This window comes from Musa acuminata, chromosome BXJ2-4 (genome assembly GCF_036884655.1).
Source record: "Musa acuminata AAA Group cultivar baxijiao chromosome BXJ2-4, Cavendish_Baxijiao_AAA, whole genome shotgun sequence".
Classification (NCBI taxonomy): domain Eukaryota; kingdom Viridiplantae; phylum Streptophyta; class Magnoliopsida; order Zingiberales; family Musaceae; genus Musa; species Musa acuminata.
In genome coordinates, this window is record NC_088341.1 from 40,513,963 (window position 1) to 40,533,039 (window position 19,077).

Here is a 19,077-nt window from a genome sequence, read left to right on the forward strand (position 1 = left end):
CATACGTGTGATTCTTCTAATTCTATGAATATTTTCATATTTCCAGAACGTTTTTCCCTTGAATACAATTCAAAATAATAATAATAATAATTGTTTGATATTCCACCAATTAGTAACACAAGGTTTCAAATATATATTAAATGAGAAAAAGTCCCATCTAATACTTCTTCGAAACAAAATTGTATAGCAAAGTGTTGACCTATGGGTTTATTCCTTTTCTGTTATTGTGTAATAATTTTATGTTTCTTGATTTAGAAGGAATGTAGAAATAGAATAAGAGTATGAAAATGAGAAAGAAAGAAATAAATATTATTCCAGGTATGTCTGTTGGGGATGGAGGAGTAAGAAAAAACGAGTAAAAAGAATCCACTCAAGAAAACTGATGTAGTATTTAAAAATAGGAGGATTGATAAGAACACTTACAAGATACCAAATGCACACACTCTATCTATCTTACTTCATACGATCATATTTATAGGACTTAACAACCATCCTATAACTACTAGATTGATGTAGTTATTGAAATCACCCTATAACTACTAAATTATGATTGAGGTAGTTATTAAAATCATCATGTAGATCACTCTCAACAATGTCAAATGATCAAATTCGAACTGATTTGATTGTCATTTGTTCAACGCCGTGGATCCATGATAGACCTCCCCGCTAATAACACGGCATGATAATGACTACTCTCTCTATACAGCGTACAATAAATCTTGAGATAGTAATCCCAACATTGATTCAGGGACAGGAATTTGCTCGAGTACAATAATTACACATCTCTATGTTTATTTCTTAAAAGCTGGGAGGCCATCGTGCATGTCATACTTGGCCGAGGTTAAGGTGCAGGTGCCTGTATTACGACCCTGTAGGCGGCGGTGCTTACCCGAGGTGGATTCATGCCACGGTCCGGCGTCGAAGGAGAACAAGTCTTTAAGCCAGCAGACTCAACAGCGCAACCAGAGATCACCAGACCTCGCCCCTCGCAGCTGGAGTGTGATGCCAGCAACCACAACATGGAGGCGAAGCACAGGAGAGTCACCAGACCTCTTCTTCTACCATTAGGATACCACCCCATGCATGCGTGCTCCTCGACCCAGCGTTCGCTGCTTGCTTCCGCACTTCTTCTCTTTCGCTTTTATGATTTCAGAGAGACAACCTGCATGAGAGAGTGAACATATAGAAGATTATAGTAGGTCATGAAGTCTAAGAAAAAGGAATGAAGAGGGAAAAAGGAGCGGTAGGAGAGGGAGATGGTGATGAAGAAAAACCCGCAAGGCTTCCACGCTTGCCCGCTCGCAGCGTGATGATGTACATATGTGGATAAATATAGTCGTCTTTGAAACGCTGGCATTACGAATTCCATCACATTCGAAAACTCGAAATTCCAACACACAACTGTAAATGGGACGATCGAAAGTGAGGGTCTTAATTACAGGCGAAGACTTCTGACTTTCCAAGTCACCGCAGAGTTTCATTGACTTCTTTGATTCAATTGTTAGCAATAGGAAACAATAATTTTTTTGAACTTAACGTGAATCCATTTCGTATCCAAACGAATCCTCCGTAATATTCCTCTTATTATTTTCTATTTCCCTTTTTTTCTTTCTCTCGTGCGGCAGCAGATATCTCTCTCTCTCTCTCTCTCTCTCTTTCTTATTTTCTCCTCCTTCTCTTCATCTCTCTTTCTTCTACGGTCACTGCAGATCCCCCTCTCCCCTTTCTTTCCTCTTCTTCATTCCCTTCTCCCCCTCTTCTCCTTTCCCCTCTTCTTCTTCTTCTTCTTCTTCTTCTTCTTCTTCTTCTTCTTCTTCTTCTTCTTTCTTTCTCCGTCTTTTCTTCTCATTTTACTTCTTCTCTCCTTCTCACAGCCGAGACCTAAAGCCTTTTTCTCCTCTCACCCCTTTCTTCTTCCTACTCTTCCTCTTCTCTTTCCTCCTCCCCTTCTCCTCTTCGTTTTCCTTTCTCTCCCGCACGCTCCCACGCAGGCAGCCTCGTGAGAGCTGGGAAGAAAATCGTTGTGTATTTCCTTTTTTATCCTTTTTTTGCATTTTAGTCACTGCAATTATTGTATTTAAAACTAAGTCCTCAATGAAAATTTTGAACTATTACACTGTTGCCCTTTGTATATGTACATGCGCTGCTGAGGGAATACAGGTAGCTGGGTGAAGTACATGTACTTCTCCATGCATGTTGCGATTAGGTTTATGACCTTGCAATGCTCTATTATGGCGTCGATGTTGACCGCGAAATGTGGAACGCGCAGCACTATGTGTCGAAAAATACTGAAGCAAATCTGACTTCAGATTGGGTTTGGAGTTGGAGTATAGATATGTAGAAGTACCAGAATACCATGATAACACAATAATCCAATTTATTTTAATTATGTCGTACATGTCATAGACACATGATAGATCATGGACGAGAGAGAGAGAGAGAGATAAGTAGTGGTGGTGGTGGCGGAAGGACTTGAAAGGGCGGCCGTCATGTCATGCTTGGTTAAGGCGGAGTTGGTACTGCAAGCGTGGCCGGTTGATGAGGTTTAGGGTCCCTGACCGTCACGGGAGGATGACACTTCTTTTTACCATCAGGCGTACTGCAACCCAATGGACCATAGCGTATTTGACGATGCGCCAACCACAAGCTCGGATCAATCGAGTAGTTCAACACTCGGCCGTCGCAAATGGACTGCGATGCCAGCAACCAGAACATGGAGGCAACGAAAGCGAGAACGGCAAGTCCTCTTCTTCTTCTTCTGCTATCATGAGACGCCATGCTCCTCACTCGTTCGCTTTTGCTTGTATAGGTTTGGAGAGGTAGCCTGCAGAAGACAGTAAATACACAGAAGGTTATATCAGGTGGTGAAGTCTAAGGTGAAGGAGGAGGAGTTGAAGGAGCTGGTGATGATGGAAACACCTGCTGCAAGGCGCCCACCGTTGCCCACTACTCGCGACGCGACGATGAATGTGGATAAATACATGGCTGGCTCTATCCTTATCAGAAGAATCGTGTGCAACATTTCAAAGACTTCTCCAGGGGAGTGAGTGATTGACTGCACCAATTTTCTTGTGGAAAGTTTTCATAGTTTAGTCGTCTGCAAGTTCATACATACTATTAGCCACATATAGGATAGTAATGTTCGGCCTAAACGCGCAGTACGCCGTGCCCCAGTGAAGATTATTTCAAGAAGAAGGAGATTCCATCGGGATGCAACATCAAATGGGATGATCAATTAGTCGTTGTTGCTGATGTTTTTGGCAGACTCCTCAGTCCGAAATTATTCTTCAAATGGGAGATTTTTCTTGGAATGCAATAGATTTAAGTTTAAGGGAGAACATCAGATAATAACTTCAATTTCATTTTTCGCTTGTATCGTGAAGAGACATCATGGAAATATGTGTGAAAAATGAAGGATTTCAGTTGTCGCTCACGACATCAGTGCTCTTCTTCCATTCTATTGGAGCCATGAGGGTCGTTGGCGATAACTGTTGGAGGGAGGAGAAAGGGATGCTGACTTATTATTCCACAAAAATCCAATTATTATGATGCAAATTTCAAACGATTTAAATTGGAGTCATAATTCCGAGCACTCGAAGACTTGGACTTGAGTGTTTGCGTGCCAAATACGCCATTGAGACCCTTAGATCATCCGCACTTCTGTTCGTGGAAGACTTGGACTTTAGTGGCTAATTTCCAATCCAATAAATTTGTTATAATGAAAGCAGTCTCAGAGACTCGTATGAACAATCATGTCATGGCCATGACAAACAAAAAGATAATAAATTATTTACGTAATGTTTTTCTCATCTTTTAAACTCATCAAGTTTAAGAAAAAGTAAACTTCTCATTATCCATCATGTAGTTTCTAAAATCTAAAGGATTATCCGTTCAATACTCTTAAAAAGTCATTGAGTTAAAAAAGTCATATGGGACTAAATATAATCTCTTGTAACTCAGAATTAGACCTTAGCTTGGCAGTCACATTGTGACTGTCTTCTGATCTCATCTATAAATAATTCTTTTTGCCACTAATACAGTTCTGTTGTTGTTGTTGGTTTGTTTTGTGCTTGCTTTGAGCTTATAAACAAACATTGGTTCGGAAATACTAGGAAGGATTACGCATTAAAGCTGCAGATCCAGGTTTCCATGAAAGTGGAAGTGGGTGATGTGATCTCGTGACTTTTCCCCGTGGCTTCTTACATGGGTAGACAATGATATCCGGTCTTAAATTTGAACGTTTACTGGAAAGGAGTACTGTAATTTCCACGAAATAGACTCTATGCGTTGACGCTGCAAGTCAAGTTTCCATGAAAGTGAAAGTGGGTGATGTGATGTCGTGACTTTTCGCTTCTCGTAAAAAAATAAAAAAAAATTATATCACGTGGAGCGAGAGATTTTCAATCGAATCATTTTTACTTTTTACTGTGTAATTATTCAGAACTTATAAAATCTGTTTGTAATATAAAAATCGTGTTTTTAGAAATGTTTGCTTGTGGATCCTGAGTGAGGCGTTCTCTCTAATTCGTTTTCTCTTTTGTAGGTCATAAGGGATCATGTGAGGTTTCGGAGAAGCTGACATTTACGGATGAACATGTAAGGATACCACATAACTTAGACAAAACCAACTAAGTTCGTAACAGTTCGATGAGAGAGGAAGTTTCGTTGAGGAAGAAGCAGGCACTCAGTGATAGGTTGTGCTCTTACTGAAAAACTATTGTTGCAACGATGATAGCAAGTCAACGAGATGTCCTGCTCGTCAAACGAGAACCAACAAAAGGTAGAGAAGGAAATCGATAACAATAATTAATAGAGAGGAGGAATTGCTAGAGAAAGTCTTGCTTGAGGCAAGAGGTTATGAAATAGGTTATGAAAGAAATTGATTGTATTTATTTATACAAGCTTAGACGCCTCACTCAAATCCATAATTAATCTTTAAATATTAGATTTTCATATGTGCCTGATCGATCTTTTATCATGATGTTCTATCATATTAATACCTTACTTATTTTCACCATATATTATAATAGATTAGGAACAAGTTTATTGGTATGAAAACAATGAGTTGAGTCATATATTATCACATACAAACAGTAATGAAACTCGATAATAATACTTATTAATTTCGTAAGTTAATTAACGTAATTAACTAAAAGAAATTGTAATACTGAAAAAGAGAAAAAAGGAGCTGTTTTACGGAAAAGGAAAATCCTGTGTTGAGCAGAAGTTAAAAGGGGTTTTTTTTTTATTGTTGACGTTTAACGAGAAAATCTAACACAGAAATAAAACATAGATTCAACGGTCAACCAACTGAGTTGCCCACCGGAACATCACTCTTTCTCGCACTCGATGACAAATACTACAGGGAAACATAGTGGTGAAAGGGCATCAAAGCCGCACCATCACGCCATACTTGTAGAAGGTCAGTGTGCGGGTGGATTTACTCTCTTCTTGTACGGGTCAGTGCTTGTGGGAGGAGGATCGGCGTTCGTGGTCGGCGACGAGTTCCCAAGACAATTCTTTGAACCAGTAGACGAAGTAATAACACAACCGGACGCCCCATTGAAGGTGCCCTGGAGTCGCCCGGAGCAGATGGACTGCGATACCAGCAACCAGAACATGGCGGAAAAGCAAACGAGAGTGACGAGACCTCCTCTTCTTCTAGTATCAGCGTACGTCATGTTCCTCAATCCAGCGCCGGGTTTCCGCTGCTTGCCCAAGTACTCCTACTTAATTTGCTTCTGTAACATTGGAAAGGCAACCTGGAGACGAGGTGAATGGATATATTAGGACATTGCCTACACAAGCAGTGACATGGGAGAAGGCGATGTAGAAGGAGGAGGAGGAGGAGGAGGAGGAGAAAGTGACGCTGGCTTACCGTCCCAAAGAGCCACTCTGTGACGAAGACTCCGGAGACAGGTGCGGGATAGATATAGTGTGGACAAAGTGAGGTTCGCCGGTTTCCAAGTCCATTGGCACTCGTCTGCCTAACGCAAAAATCACTGCTGCTAATGGAATTATACCAAACCCATCCAGCTGATGACACAGCCTTATTATAAATAATTTATACTGTTTACAGTCAAAAAAAGTATGTCAATTGCGTCGTCGCCCCACTGTAAATAGTAAATCATGTATCTTACAACACTCTTTCTTCCTCGCAAATATTAAAGAGAAATTAAGATAGTCACCGTCAACGGGAGCCTCGTGCTCTGTCGCTCGAAGCCCGTGATGCATCCCAGGAATTCCAAGTGCATCATAAACTTTTGATTTCAGAGATGAAACATTAACAGACTAATCTTCGGTTTTAGTAAGATCCAACTTTCCAAGAACATGCAGAGATTGATGATACACGTCAAGCTTAACATTGGAGCCTTCAACGAATTTGGCATGGATGTTTCTCCTCATCCATTATCTGTTCCAAAAGAAAGAACGCATGGAACAGATGCCAACTTACAATTAAAACAGATACTTAGAATCATGTATTGTATAATAAAAGCCAAGACTTCAATTGTAAATCTCGACCTGTGAATTAGACCATAAAGATATCTTAATTCGTGCACACTTCACTTTTTTTTTGCCATGAAAAAACGTATGTTGCATTATGTACTATTAAATCAATAAGTCAACTAAAAGACATGAATCCCAAAACGTAAAAAAACCGTGCTATTAAAAAAGCTTAACTATGTGTTTTCGAAAGTCAAAAATGCTAGTGATCAGCAAACATGTGTTGCCGCAATTACAAGTAGCAAATGTTCTGCTACAACTTTTGACTTGTGAGAATGTATCGTTGCCAGTATGAACGATACAAACCCGAGACGAGTAATTCCAGCAGCAGTTCACACAAATGTCGGGATCATTACATACGTACAAAAATTTACATCATACGTCTTAAGTCCGCTGATGCTAACTCCTCACATTGGTTACCAAACGTCAACAAATTGACACTTGAGAATGTCGGAATAAATTATCATGTAAATTTTGTGATGCAAGGAAAAATTTAGATCAGAAGGGCATGAAAATGCAGACATTTAGGGCTGCACAGTGATAACACTGGTAGCCTGAGCAGCTGCCTTCTCGGCATAGGGCTTGGAGCTTTCTCTGGTCGATTTGGCACCTTCCTTGGCTTTGATCGTCATGTTCATGTTCTTGGGGCTGGTCTGTGATTTGGTTGGGGAATCCTTGCTAGTACCTAAACTGCGATGCTGATGCCGATCACATGCTTTACTGCAGTTATCTCCAATCAGATTGCTTGCGTCGCCGTAGCTCTTCCTTCGACCAAGCTTGGGTGATTTAGCACGAGTTGGAGGCACCTTGTTATCCAAGAATAAAAGTAGTTTTAGGCAAGATTCATAACGTAAACAATCTTACACGCACAGCACATAAAAATGTTGGAGGAAATTGAGAACAGTCAGTAAAAGACCATGTAACTCAGATGGATGGAAGAAATCACATAGTACCTTCGGTATAAATTTGACATATTCTTGATAGTTTTTGTTTGAAAAAAAAAATTTTGAACTTAACATGAAGAAGAAACTTTTCTTCATAAATAATGCCAAGATTTACAAAATAAAGATCAAACCTAGATAGCAAATAAGAATATTACTCAGAGTTAATCCAGTGTAAATGATATTAGTAACAGGCTATGGCTGGGAACTTCATATGAAATGTTATATTATATCATGCGAAGAGTGATCAAACTGAATATTCATTTTCTAGCATGTTCAGAACCAACAAATCGCCCCACTATACCTAGTCTACATAAGAGAGTGATCCTAGGCACCATGGGAAGGTTTGCTCCTTTCTGACTTGAGCAACTAAATAATCTCTTTGCTTGCAAAGATAAGACTACTTATATTGACCCTCTCCAAACTTTACAGCACATGCAACCTGAATAATCTACGCTCAGGTCAGAAATAGCCATTTGTAGGGTAAGACTGCGTCACTGCATATGACCTTCCCAAACTCAGATTGACAGGAGCTACTAGCAACGCACTACCCTTGAGTCAACATGACACAAGTGACAGTATAGGGTGTGATCTGATACTATCGTAATTGGTTGGACCCACCATGGACTCGATTCTACTAGGCTAGTCCTGAAAATTCCTTGTCAACCCCTGCCAATTCTAGTCAATAATGACCAACAAAAAGAAAATAGTACAAGGATGAGGTAGAAGACAAGGGGAGCATCTTAGGCTATTTGTTTATCATTGATGCCTACACCAGTACACATTGCTGAAGACATTAAAAAGTTGAAGGCATAATGCCATAACCCTTTGGAATTTCAACCAATTTAAGACTGGTGAATTAAATCCCAGATCCCTTCCAATTTGATTTTTCAACAATTTAAAAAATCACATCCTAGCCATCCAGTAAAGAGAATAAAGAATATGAGAGAAGGAACGAGAAACAAAAGAATAAATGGAAGAAAGATAATGTTTGATATTAAAATTATAGTTTACTTCAGAATATTTAAAAGATAGAAATAGTTTTAAAATAATCATATTTGATGATACTTCATTTCAAAAACTTTAAACCTTTACAGCAGAACATACTCACCTTAATTTGAAGAGCCACATCAAATGCAAATGTTTCATATCCATACCGAATAACCCATCTTAACCAAGTCCAGGCAACATAGTAGGTTGTCTATTTTTAAACATTAAAGAATCAATCCACCAAAAACATGGGCTTTTCAATTAATTGCACCTATTTTTATGTATTGGGTTTCAGAAGTGGCAAGGTTACTCCTTTTTCCATCATTTGCAAAACATGTGCAGTTGCATGCCAATATGGTAACTCTTACCAACAAGCAGAACAAATAACTTAATCGCCTCAGAAAATTGTCAAAAGTCAAGCATAACAGTCTAATAAGTCCTTACCATGTCTGAACATAAAAGAACATGTGTTAATGTTGATGCAATTGTCTTTCTCATCCAAATGTAGCTTTATCTTAACTTCATGGAAACTTCATGTTCGATGAGATGAAGTTAAGCTGATCTAGCATGCAGCTTTATCTGTTTGACTCAAGCCTCTACTACAATAGAAAATTTTACTATGGAAACAGAACTGAGATCAGCAATGTGTTACCTGTCAACAACCTTGGCAAGTTTAGCTTTATCTGATCATACTAGATTCAACTTGTCCAGCCAATGGCTTATTATTTGTGATGACTTAGTTGAATACTTGAATTAACTATTTATTAAGTAAAAACCTAACCCAAATACCTTCTTTAGTTCAATCTTAGGTGGAGGCCCCTCATGGTAGAAGCTAGGCATTGGTGTTGCTTTGAAATTCAAGCTCTTCCTTAGTTGCTTTAGTGCAGCTTCTTGCTCTTCCTGAAAAATATCAGAAGTCAAGATGAGAAACTAACTCCAAGGTATGATAACCAGAACTTGTTCAGCTCAAAAGTGATTCACAAGCATGTCACATAAGGAATAATCATCTTAAAGTTTAAACAACAAACAAACAAAAAAACTATTTGGGTTCCAACGATTATAAGATCACAGTTCACCCTATACATGTCTCGCCGTGACACCAAAGTGATGGTAAAGAGACCAATAGAAGAATATTCACAAATGCTACTAGTTATGTATGATTCAAACAAGAGAAATTAAAAGGTCTACAAGTTGCAAGGTAAACTACCAAGACATGAAAGTTATACATGCTGTGCAATGATTCCATGGGCAGAGAAAATTCATGGCTAACCATGATACTCCAAAATGGAAATATATTAACAACAAAGCTTATTTCTTTTGAACCATTACTCTCGAGAATAATAGCTGGACCAATGCATACCCTCGTCCTAGCTTCACATTCGAGTTTCTCTGCTTCCAGAGCCTGGTGTTTATCTTCTAATTTCGAGTAGAACTACACGGTAGGAGGAAAATAAAATTACATTTAAAGGTCAAAGAGTATACAAGGTTCAGTAATTCTTAAATAATAAAGTAAATAAAGTACCTCCTTCCGCTTCTCTGCACGTTCACTGCATCTGAATGAAGGAGCAAGTGCCACCGTTTTACTGACTTTCAAATTTTTTACAGATGGTATGGTACTACAAGTAGCTCAGGAAAAGTGAGTATAACTTTTTGTGCAAAGAACGCAATTAAATTTCAAAAAACAGAAGTTGCAAAAAGGATACAGAGAGTTAACAGAGCAAGAATCCTCTTCATCTGGGTGCATCAATTCATTGGGATGCAACGGCCTTCTAGATGTGAATGTCAAGTTACTCTGTAATCATATTGCAGAACTACTATAAGAAAAAGTTCCATGACCCAATCTTAGGATGTGCTAAAGTATCTTCACACAACAATTTAAATGCTATCAAGAACAGCTATTTCGCAAACCAATATAGAAAGGTTTCACCTACAATATTATTGAGGATGTTGTACAAGATAAATCATGAAGATATAGTACTTAATTTGATGCATTTGTAGTCTGAATTATGGTGCCTTTGAACTTCTAAGAATCAGCAACTAAGCAAGGGGCTTTAGGAGACATAATGCAATCTTGACAGAAAAGAAAAACAATATGCGGTTTTACATGAAGACTAATTAGAACAAGTCAAATATAGAAGAAAATCTATCTAATCAGACAAAAACGATAAATTGCACATGACATGCATATAACACCTAAATAGTAGATATATGGAATATTAGACCCAAGAGCAATAAAAGCTTTATAGTTTTCATAGTAAATTTTGCAAACAAAACTGTGAAATGATACATTATATTGACTATCGAAGCATGTTATGACAATAGTTGAAGAAAAAATAAGGCATAGAAAGCAACAAGAAAAGACCTGAACCTTCTTTTGGTTGTTTGCTGTTTGCACATCTTCATTAGGATGTCTGTCTCCGTTGGTAGGAGCTTCAGCAACAAAAGCACGAGCCCCCCCAGAAGCACGCTTTTCAGTTGCAAGAGCAAATGGCTGAGGAACAGTGTGGTTAGATCGTACAGTTACATTAGCAGAATTGGATGCTGCTGACCTCTGTTTTAATGATTTCTGGTCACCATACTTCTTTTCTGTCATGTCATGATCCAAACTCAAATTTCTAATACGAGGTACTACATGCACCACATGAAAATTTGCATAATCCTGATTGTTATCTGTAGCTTCATCTGACCCAGCAACCGTGGAAGGTTTGCGAGGGCTAATTTGAATAATTTTACCATTGTGTGCACTCATGACAAAATCTGTTTGTTCATCAATTGATACTTCTGTAATTTCCTTACCCATTGGACTGCAAAAAGTGAACCATACAAATTAAATTTCTGCATTGACAAGTGATTGGTAGAAAGATCAAACAACATATATGATTCTAATAGCCAAAAGATAAACCAGATAATTACCAATCATATGAACATAAAATAACATCTCATCTGTAATATTAATAAAGAAGTGTATATGAAATCAAAGCGTTATAGTCTTCCAAAGTAGAATTGCACGTGCAATTTAGTGTGGCATTTCTTTGGTCGCTTCTACAAACAAAAACAAAATGAAGAAACTGTAATTAAAGAGTGATAGAAATATGCGGAAACAGTCAAGCAAATACTTCAGATAAGAGTGATTGGTCATCTTCCGCTAGATTGTGATGTCTGCTGAATGCAGATAATATTTATAAATAATGTTGACTAAACAGGTATTTCTATATATTTGAAGGCTTGTAGCTTTCCACAATGTAATGAGACTAAGGGAAATATTGCTCTTGAATATTCCAGCTCTGTGTATCATCACTCTATCCTAAAATCTAGGCAACCATGGAAGTAATAGCTTTTTTCCACGTTTAGCAGAAAGAGAATACAGCTAAAGAAGGAAAATGTCCTTCCCAGAATCTGCAACATGTGGAACATTGAAGAGAACTTCCAATTGTGTCCAGAATACTTAGAAAGAAATATTTTAATATAAAGTAACATGCTAGTTCTATCAGAATAACACGGCAGACAAGGTCCAAAATATTTATGGCAAACTATCTGGATAACTTATAAAGCAGCAAGAGAATATGGAAAATAGAAAATGGTTACTCAAAATGTACAATATGTGGAACAGCAAAAAGGACTTTCAAGACTGCCAAGAGTATACAAGAAAAAAAAAAAACTTAAAGCAATTTGCCAATGATATCAAATTATAAGATGGCAAATGACATGCATTATCTTTATCCTGAGTTGTCTGGGTAATCTATAAAACCATATATATATATATATATATATATATATATATATATATATATATATATATATATATATATATATATATATATATATATATGTTTTTGGGGCAAATCTTTAGTGGATGATATGTTTTTGTTGTATACGTACACTTGGTGTCTAATGAAATATTGATGATAAATCTGAACTTATGACCTCTCATGTTTAGGATTTTAAAATGTTAAGTTTAATTTGTGTAATGATATGAACATGCGATAAATGTTAATTTTATGATTGTATAGAATCCTATACTTGTGGATTTATGAGGTGGTTAAGTTAGATGTTTAAGTTCATTATGACCAAAAAACTCTTTCTCTTGAGATCCCAGCAACATCATGCAGAGAACAGATAGATATTGCAGGGAAATTCTAAACAAATCTACCAAGCATGATGATGCTCATGTTTCATTAAAAACCTCACCATCCAAAGCATTCAACAGGAGAGCAACATTCTGATACAAGTAACTTGCTTTTGGCTAGGGGAAATAGAACAATCAATCATCAAAGATACCCATTCAACCATCCATTAAAGACACCCAATAAATGCATTTACATTTACCTAATAAGAGGTACCAAACCACTCACACAAGCAATTCTTCTGAAAGAAAGTACACCAAATGACAACGCAAATGGGACCAAATCACACAAAAGTAATAGCCCACTATAGGATTCTTCAAGACGAGAGGCAATGGCCAAACTCATTACCCTATTTCACTCGAATCAATATTTTACTGAAGGAATCCCCAAACAAAACAATACAATGCAAGCCAATGAGAAACTACAGAGAAGTGTGCATCAGAACGAACGAATCAATCTAACAGCAGAAACCACATTCCATGAACATCAACAAATGCCATATATTTACTCCAAAACATATCCGAAACCCTTTTCGCGTCCAACCAAAAGTGGATGAAACTCAAAATGGAGACAAAAATCAACAGAAAATTCGGACAAGAACATCAGATCTCAGACCCACCGCAGATCCGACTCTCCCAATAAAATCCCCCAAGCAATCCACCACACACGAATCGGAACAGGATCGAGACGGAGGAGATCGATTGGGTTTACTTACGGATCCCTTTCCAAGCACCGATCCGGGAGATCTTAAGCTCGCCCTGAGGGCCCTTCCCACCACTGCCTTCGTCCGCGCTCTCCTCCCCTTCGGCCACTTCGGAGCCGACATCGACCGCTCCCCTAATATATAACTGCCCCCGAGGTTAACACCGTCAGCTAACGGAGGCGGGCCAGCGCGAAGAGCAGCGGCGCTCACCGTCGGTGACGGGATCTCCCACGACTAATCCGCTTGATCGCACGACGCCGAACCGAACCAAGCCTATTTCTTAACCCGTCGCCACCGCATCGCCATCGTCGCGGCGGAACTGCTCATCTCTCCGCACATTTACCAAAACACCCTTTTCTTATCCGATGTCGCGTCATCCTGTAAATTTTGCAATTTACCCCCTCGAGACTTATTTTTCTCATTTTGGGACTTTTACACACACAGCCATATATATATATATATATATATATATATATATATATATATATATATATATATATATATATATATATATATATATATTTGTGTGTGTGTGTGGCTGCAGTCCTGGAAATAACATATTTTGCCATTATATTTTTTAGATATAAATGTGTATACAATTACAATCAACTTATTTATGTTATATACATCTACAAAATACCTAAAGTAATTTTTATATTTTTAGTACATACATGTTGTTTGTGCAATAATGGCATTTTTTTTCTCAATTACACAACACTCAGATTTATAATTTTTTTATTATATTATTAGCATGTTGTTATTTAGTTGATAGATTTTAAATTTGAGTCCATATATCAGTTAATTTAATTTTCTGAGGAAAAAAGAGAGATAGAGAGAGATTGATGTCTTTATCCTTAAATAAGTGAGAGGCATTGCTACTCTCATCTGCTCATCAACCTATATAGATAAAGTAGTGAGGTGGAAGAAAGTGTATGTTTCACCAAACAACAAGGACAAAGGTCAACTTTAAACAGTGATGTCTTGTCTTCCCCCATTAACTTGATCTTTTATTCTCTGACCTTTCCTTTTTCCTTTTGACAAGCGACTGGTGACCTTCTTGGGAGGTTGTTGCAATATTATTTTCATGTCCATCTACAGTGACATGGAATATAGATCGATTGGGATATGGCCTCTATTTTTGATAAGGAACATTTTAGATTTGCATGAAGGATTGATTGGGTCTGTGATCGAAGACTTTTATCTTTTATTTAGTTGCTTGCCCTGCTTTCTCATTCTTTTGGCAAAGGGAGGGAGGATGTAATTCCAATCATTAGTCGAATCAGTGGGTCAATTCGATTGAATTATAAAATTAATATTTTTATATTAAAAAATTAATCATATATTTTGTTAAACATATAAAACTTATACATAATATTATAAAATATTTGTTATATAATAAAAGAAAATGATAAGATCGTCGTAGCTTAATATGCATGCAAGTTTTGCTCTATTTTATTCTTATAATATATATTACTCAAATGCTCAGTTGAAGTATTTTTTATAATAAATAAAGAGTTAAAAAATATTTTAGTTATTTTCAAACTTTTTTTTTAAGAAAACAAAGTAGATTATAAAGTTATACACGTGCAACTATTTCTCTTCAATCAAATAAGTTTAAAACATAACGTAACACTCTCATATTAATCAAGGAGTAAGAGAACTAAGAACTTAAACTCATGTCACTGTTTTTCGAGACTCATAAACTTCAAAAAGATAAAATTATATGAAAATAATTTCTTGTGAACTTACGCTAGTAATATTTGATAGCCAATTAATCAAGTAATTAGCCTCCTTATTTGTATATGATGCATACAATAGATTAGAGATAGTTGAAGGAGTCTCCTTGTTTTGTATCAAGAATTGGGCATCTACTTCAATGTGAATTTTCTTCATCCCATATCTCTCGCAGTCATGAAACTTTGACAAACCGCAACAGCTGTACTATGCATGATAGTTCACCCATTGCTGGCAAACACAATAAAGTCATCGCTATATGTTTAGAAGGAACCCAATTTCACCACTTTATAATTGGTTGCTAGCAAACCCATACATTTTTGCGTATCAATCTTCGCATAATGACGAATAAATCTTTAAAACTTAAAGATTTTATTTTATATTCTTTCGTCTATACAGGATAGGAAATATCTAATGCATTCATTGTTATCTTCACATCCTAATAAATTTTTGCTCTGAGTCCTTATAGAAATTGATCTATCCTCAAGACATTAGTGCTAATCATATGGGTGAAAATCAAGATAACTCCTCAAACTTTTTATTGTAAACTATCACTTATTAACATTTTTATTTAAGGTTAATAAATTCTATCATTTTGGTTGATCGGTAGGTTATACTGAAATACTTTCGGTAAAAGATCTCACTAAAATAATTGGTTGTTGCGGAGTCAATTGATTGATTGGGTAATAGGTCGCAAGAGAGGACGATGCGCCGAAGAATCGGACGAAACGTCGAGGGACCAATGACATGCTGGACAATATGATTAATGCTTAGTATTAATTGTCTAAATCGAAGTATATTTTTACATTTGCAAGATTAACTACAATAGCAAAATATAAAGTAAAATGAAGTCCCGGAGTCAAGGAAGTAATTTCATTGGGAGTTCGAGAGTTCATCGGAAGTCCAGACGTTCATCGAAAGTTCTGCACGAACCAGCCGAGAAGTCCTGGAGATTGCCAAAGAAGCTCATCAGAACTCGCCAAGAAAATCATTGTGTAGTCCAAGAACTTGAATCTTTTCTAAGCCATTCATTCAGTATCTACAATCCCCCTTCTGTTGGGAAATCATTGGGTGCGACATCATATGCGCAGCGGAAGAACAAGAAAACAAAAATCCCTGATTCCCCAAAAAGATGTTCGTCGTCGTGCGAAGATTGGTGCGCAAAAATCCGCAAAAACACAAAACTGCGTATAGAGATTGTGTTACCTAGGGAGATCGTATATCCCTGTTTCCTTGCAGATCCTTAGGAGAGGGTGAAGGAGGTCAAGCGTCCTCCTCTCTAGCGGTGATCCACACAGCAGGGTTGCGACGACGCTCCTCAAAACTCCAGGCCTACTCTGAGGTGGAGAGGGAGAGGAGAATAGGAAGGGCAAGCAAAGACTCTAGCCTATGAGGCTGTGAATCCCTCCTATTTATAGAGATCCCGTGTCAAAACCCTAATGGGTCCTTTCCCTAGTGGGTATTGGATCTGCATCCAATAAGACAAGGGCTCCGTCGGATATCTCATATCCGAACCTCTACTCATCGCAATGCCTACCATATGTATGTGACCCTCTAGGCCCAATATCGAGCTGGCCGTGAGTCATACCTGTCAGAACTCCTTCTAACTTAGTGAATTATTATCTCTGTAATAATTCACTCGACTCATCGACTACGGAAGTACTAGGCCACTACGCCGTAGTCCCCAGACGATACAGGGGAATCCAATCCATTGGACCTGTTTGTCCTCAGTTACCATGTACCTATAGTCCCTCATCCATCTAATATCCCAAAGACCGTATATCGAGCATGGTGCTGTCAGACCCATACGGTTTCTACTCGAGTCTCGCTCTAATCGGATTCTCCCGGAGAACTCTTTCTCTCTCAACCCGAATGACCCTGGCCAGGGATTTGTCTGAGCAAGAACACATAGGATATTCCTCTCATGATACCGAGAGTGGATGATCCTCTATCGACACTCAATAGCCCTCGTAAGGTCGACTACCACTCCCAATGACCAGCTGTACTAGATCTGGGAACAGCCAAACCTATAAGTCTGGTATCAAAGAGTGGAGCACTCATACAGGACATCCTTGGTGTCTCAAGTCTAAGAACCAGATACACCACTAGGACTACGGAATCGTTGTCTGACAATAAGGCATCATCAACCATCCAGCATTCCGTAAGCGGATCAATCAGTGAACTCATTCTCCAATGAGCACCTGTACTGTATCCCTAGTGTCCCTACACGAGCAGCTATGAGACCAGCTGCATCCATCATATGGACGGGTATACAGCACACCAGTCTATCCGGTTATCACGATGTTCCTTTCGAGTAACCTATGACCGGGATTATTTAGGATATGTATTTAAAGGTGAATCGATCTCATTATCGTGATCTCATCACGATCCGATTCCCATTGCACAAATCCAAGGACATCACAATATATATGCATTTATGCAATAGTTATAAAGTGATATACGCCATAATATAATAAGCAAAAAGATTCTGTATCAAGTCACACGTGCCATCACTCACGTGATTGGCTTGCTGGGCACCTATGACTAGCAATCTCCCACTTGACCTAAAGCCAATCACCTATGTGTCTGATCCCCATCAGACCCCTGTGACGCTCAAAGACAATCTGAGACAACGACTTTGTCAGTGGATCTGCAATGTTATCTTCGGATGGAACTCTTTCCACTACTACATCTCCTCGGGTTACGATCTCTCTTATAAGCTGGAACCTCCTCAGAACACTTCTGATGAGACCCGGGTTCCCTTATTTGAGTAATCACCCCATAGTTGTCGCAATATAAGGAAGTCGACTTGTCGCTATCTGTATCGACTCCCAAACTCCCTCCTTTGCTGCATCTAATGCGGCAATGTACTCCGCCTCTGTGGTCGAGTCAGCAGTGGTATCTTGCTTGGAACTCTTCCAGCACACTGCTCCTCCATTCAAGGTGTACACATACCCTGAATTCGACTTGCTATCATCGACATCAGACTGAAAACTTGAGTCAGTGTAGCCTTCAACCTTAAGGCTATTACCTCCATATACTAGTAAAAGATCCTTAGTCCTTCTCAAGTACTTAAGGATACACTTTACTGCTTTCCAGTGCTCCAAGCCTGGATCCGCCTGATACCTGCTCGTGACACTCAGAGCATGCGCTATATCAGGCCTAGTACATAGCATGGCATACATGATAGACCCTATTGCTGAGGCATAAGGTATCATATCCATGTTCGCCCTTTCTTCTAGAGTCTTTGGGGACATACTCGTAGAAAGCGATATCCCATGTCTCATCGGTATGAGACCTCTCTTGGAATTTTCCATGCCAAACCTTTTGACAATAGTTTCTATGTACCTGGACTGGGACAAGCCAAGCATCCTCTTGGATCTATCTCTATAGATTCTAATCCCCAAGATATAGGATGCTTCTCCTAAGTCCTTCATGGAGAAGTGTCTAGATAACCAAGCCTTTACTGTGGATAGCATTTCTACATCATTCCCAATGATGAGGATGTCATCCACATATAACACCAAAAAGCTAATAGCGCTCCCTCTTACCTTTCTGTATACACAAGGCTCATCTTCGTTCTTAACGAAGTCATAAGATCTAATTGCCTCATCAAATCTTATGTTCCAACTTCGGGAAGCTTGCTTTAGTCCATAAATGGATCTAAGCAACCTACACACCTTATCTGGGCAGTTCTTGGACACGAATCCCTCAGGTTGCATCATATACACCTCCTCCTCTAGGTTCCCGTTGAGGAATGCGGTTTTCACATCCATCTGCCAGATCTCATAATCATAGTGTGCTGCAATAGCCAATAGAATTCTGATGGATTTTAGCATTGCTACGGGTGAGAAAGTTTCGTCGTAGTCAACACCTTGCCTTTGACGATACCCCTTAGCCACTAGCCTTGCTTTATAGGTCTCTACCTTTCCATCTACTCCGATCTTTTTCTTAAAGATCCACTTGCAACCGATGGGTACAATACCTTCGGGTGCATCAACTAGGTTCCAAACCTTATTGGAGTACATAGAATCCATCTCAGAATTCATGGCTTCTTTCCACTTCCCGGAGTCTATACTCA

General features: G+C 38.5%; 1 protein-coding gene and 2 long non-coding RNA genes across 5 annotated transcripts; all 3 read right to left on the minus strand.

Moving 5' to 3' along the window:
• Positions 1-2,360: 2,360 nt before the first annotated feature.
• On the minus strand, positions 2,361-2,983 carry LOC135609205 (uncharacterized). Its single transcript, XR_010485706.1, has 2 exons — positions 2,920-2,983; positions 2,361-2,824 (listed from the first exon to the last, which is right to left on the minus strand). It is a non-coding gene; the product is annotated as an uncharacterized LOC135609205 (long non-coding RNA).
• A 2,233-nt stretch (positions 2,984-5,216) lies between these two features.
• LOC135609206 (uncharacterized) lies at positions 5,217-6,008 on the minus strand. Its single transcript, XR_010485707.1, has 2 exons — positions 5,879-6,008; positions 5,217-5,762 (listed from the first exon to the last, which is right to left on the minus strand). It is a non-coding gene; the product is annotated as an uncharacterized LOC135609206 (long non-coding RNA).
• An 827-nt stretch (positions 6,009-6,835) lies between these two features.
• Positions 6,836-13,560, minus strand: LOC103982993 (protein WVD2-like 3). 3 transcript variants are annotated; one of them, XM_018824188.2, is made up of 7 exons: positions 13,179-13,560; positions 10,798-11,239; positions 10,139-10,227; positions 9,958-10,051; positions 9,796-9,867; positions 9,225-9,335; positions 6,836-7,310 (listed from the first exon to the last, which is right to left on the minus strand). In XM_018824188.2, the coding sequence occupies exons 2-7, from the start codon at positions 11,233-11,235 to the stop codon at positions 7,029-7,031; spliced, it is 1,086 nt and encodes a 361-aa protein (XP_018679733.2). In that variant the 5' UTR covers positions 11,236-11,239; positions 13,179-13,560; the 3' UTR covers positions 6,836-7,028. The 3 variants fall into 3 exon arrangements, with proteins under 3 accessions (XP_018679733.2, XP_064961961.1, XP_064961962.1); XM_065105889.1 differs by having other exon boundaries at positions 13,275-13,559; XM_065105890.1 differs by having other exon boundaries at positions 10,804-11,239; positions 13,275-13,557.
• Positions 13,561-19,077: the final 5,517 nt, after the last annotated feature.

Excerpts from the sequence above, each read along its gene's own strand:
- LOC103982993 (XM_018824188.2), bottom strand. The coding sequence starts at position 11,235 with ATGGGTAAGGAAATTACAGAAGTATCAATTGATGAACAAACAGATTTT. Across the intron at positions 10,228-10,797 it reads ACAACCAAAAGAAGGTTCAG|AGTAACTTGACATTCACATC; the intron begins GTCTTTTCTTGT and ends ATATGATTACAG. Across the intron at positions 7,311-9,224 it reads CTAAGATTGAACTAAAGAAG|GTGCCTCCAACTCGTGCTAA; the intron begins GTATTTGGGTTA and ends TTGGATAACAAG.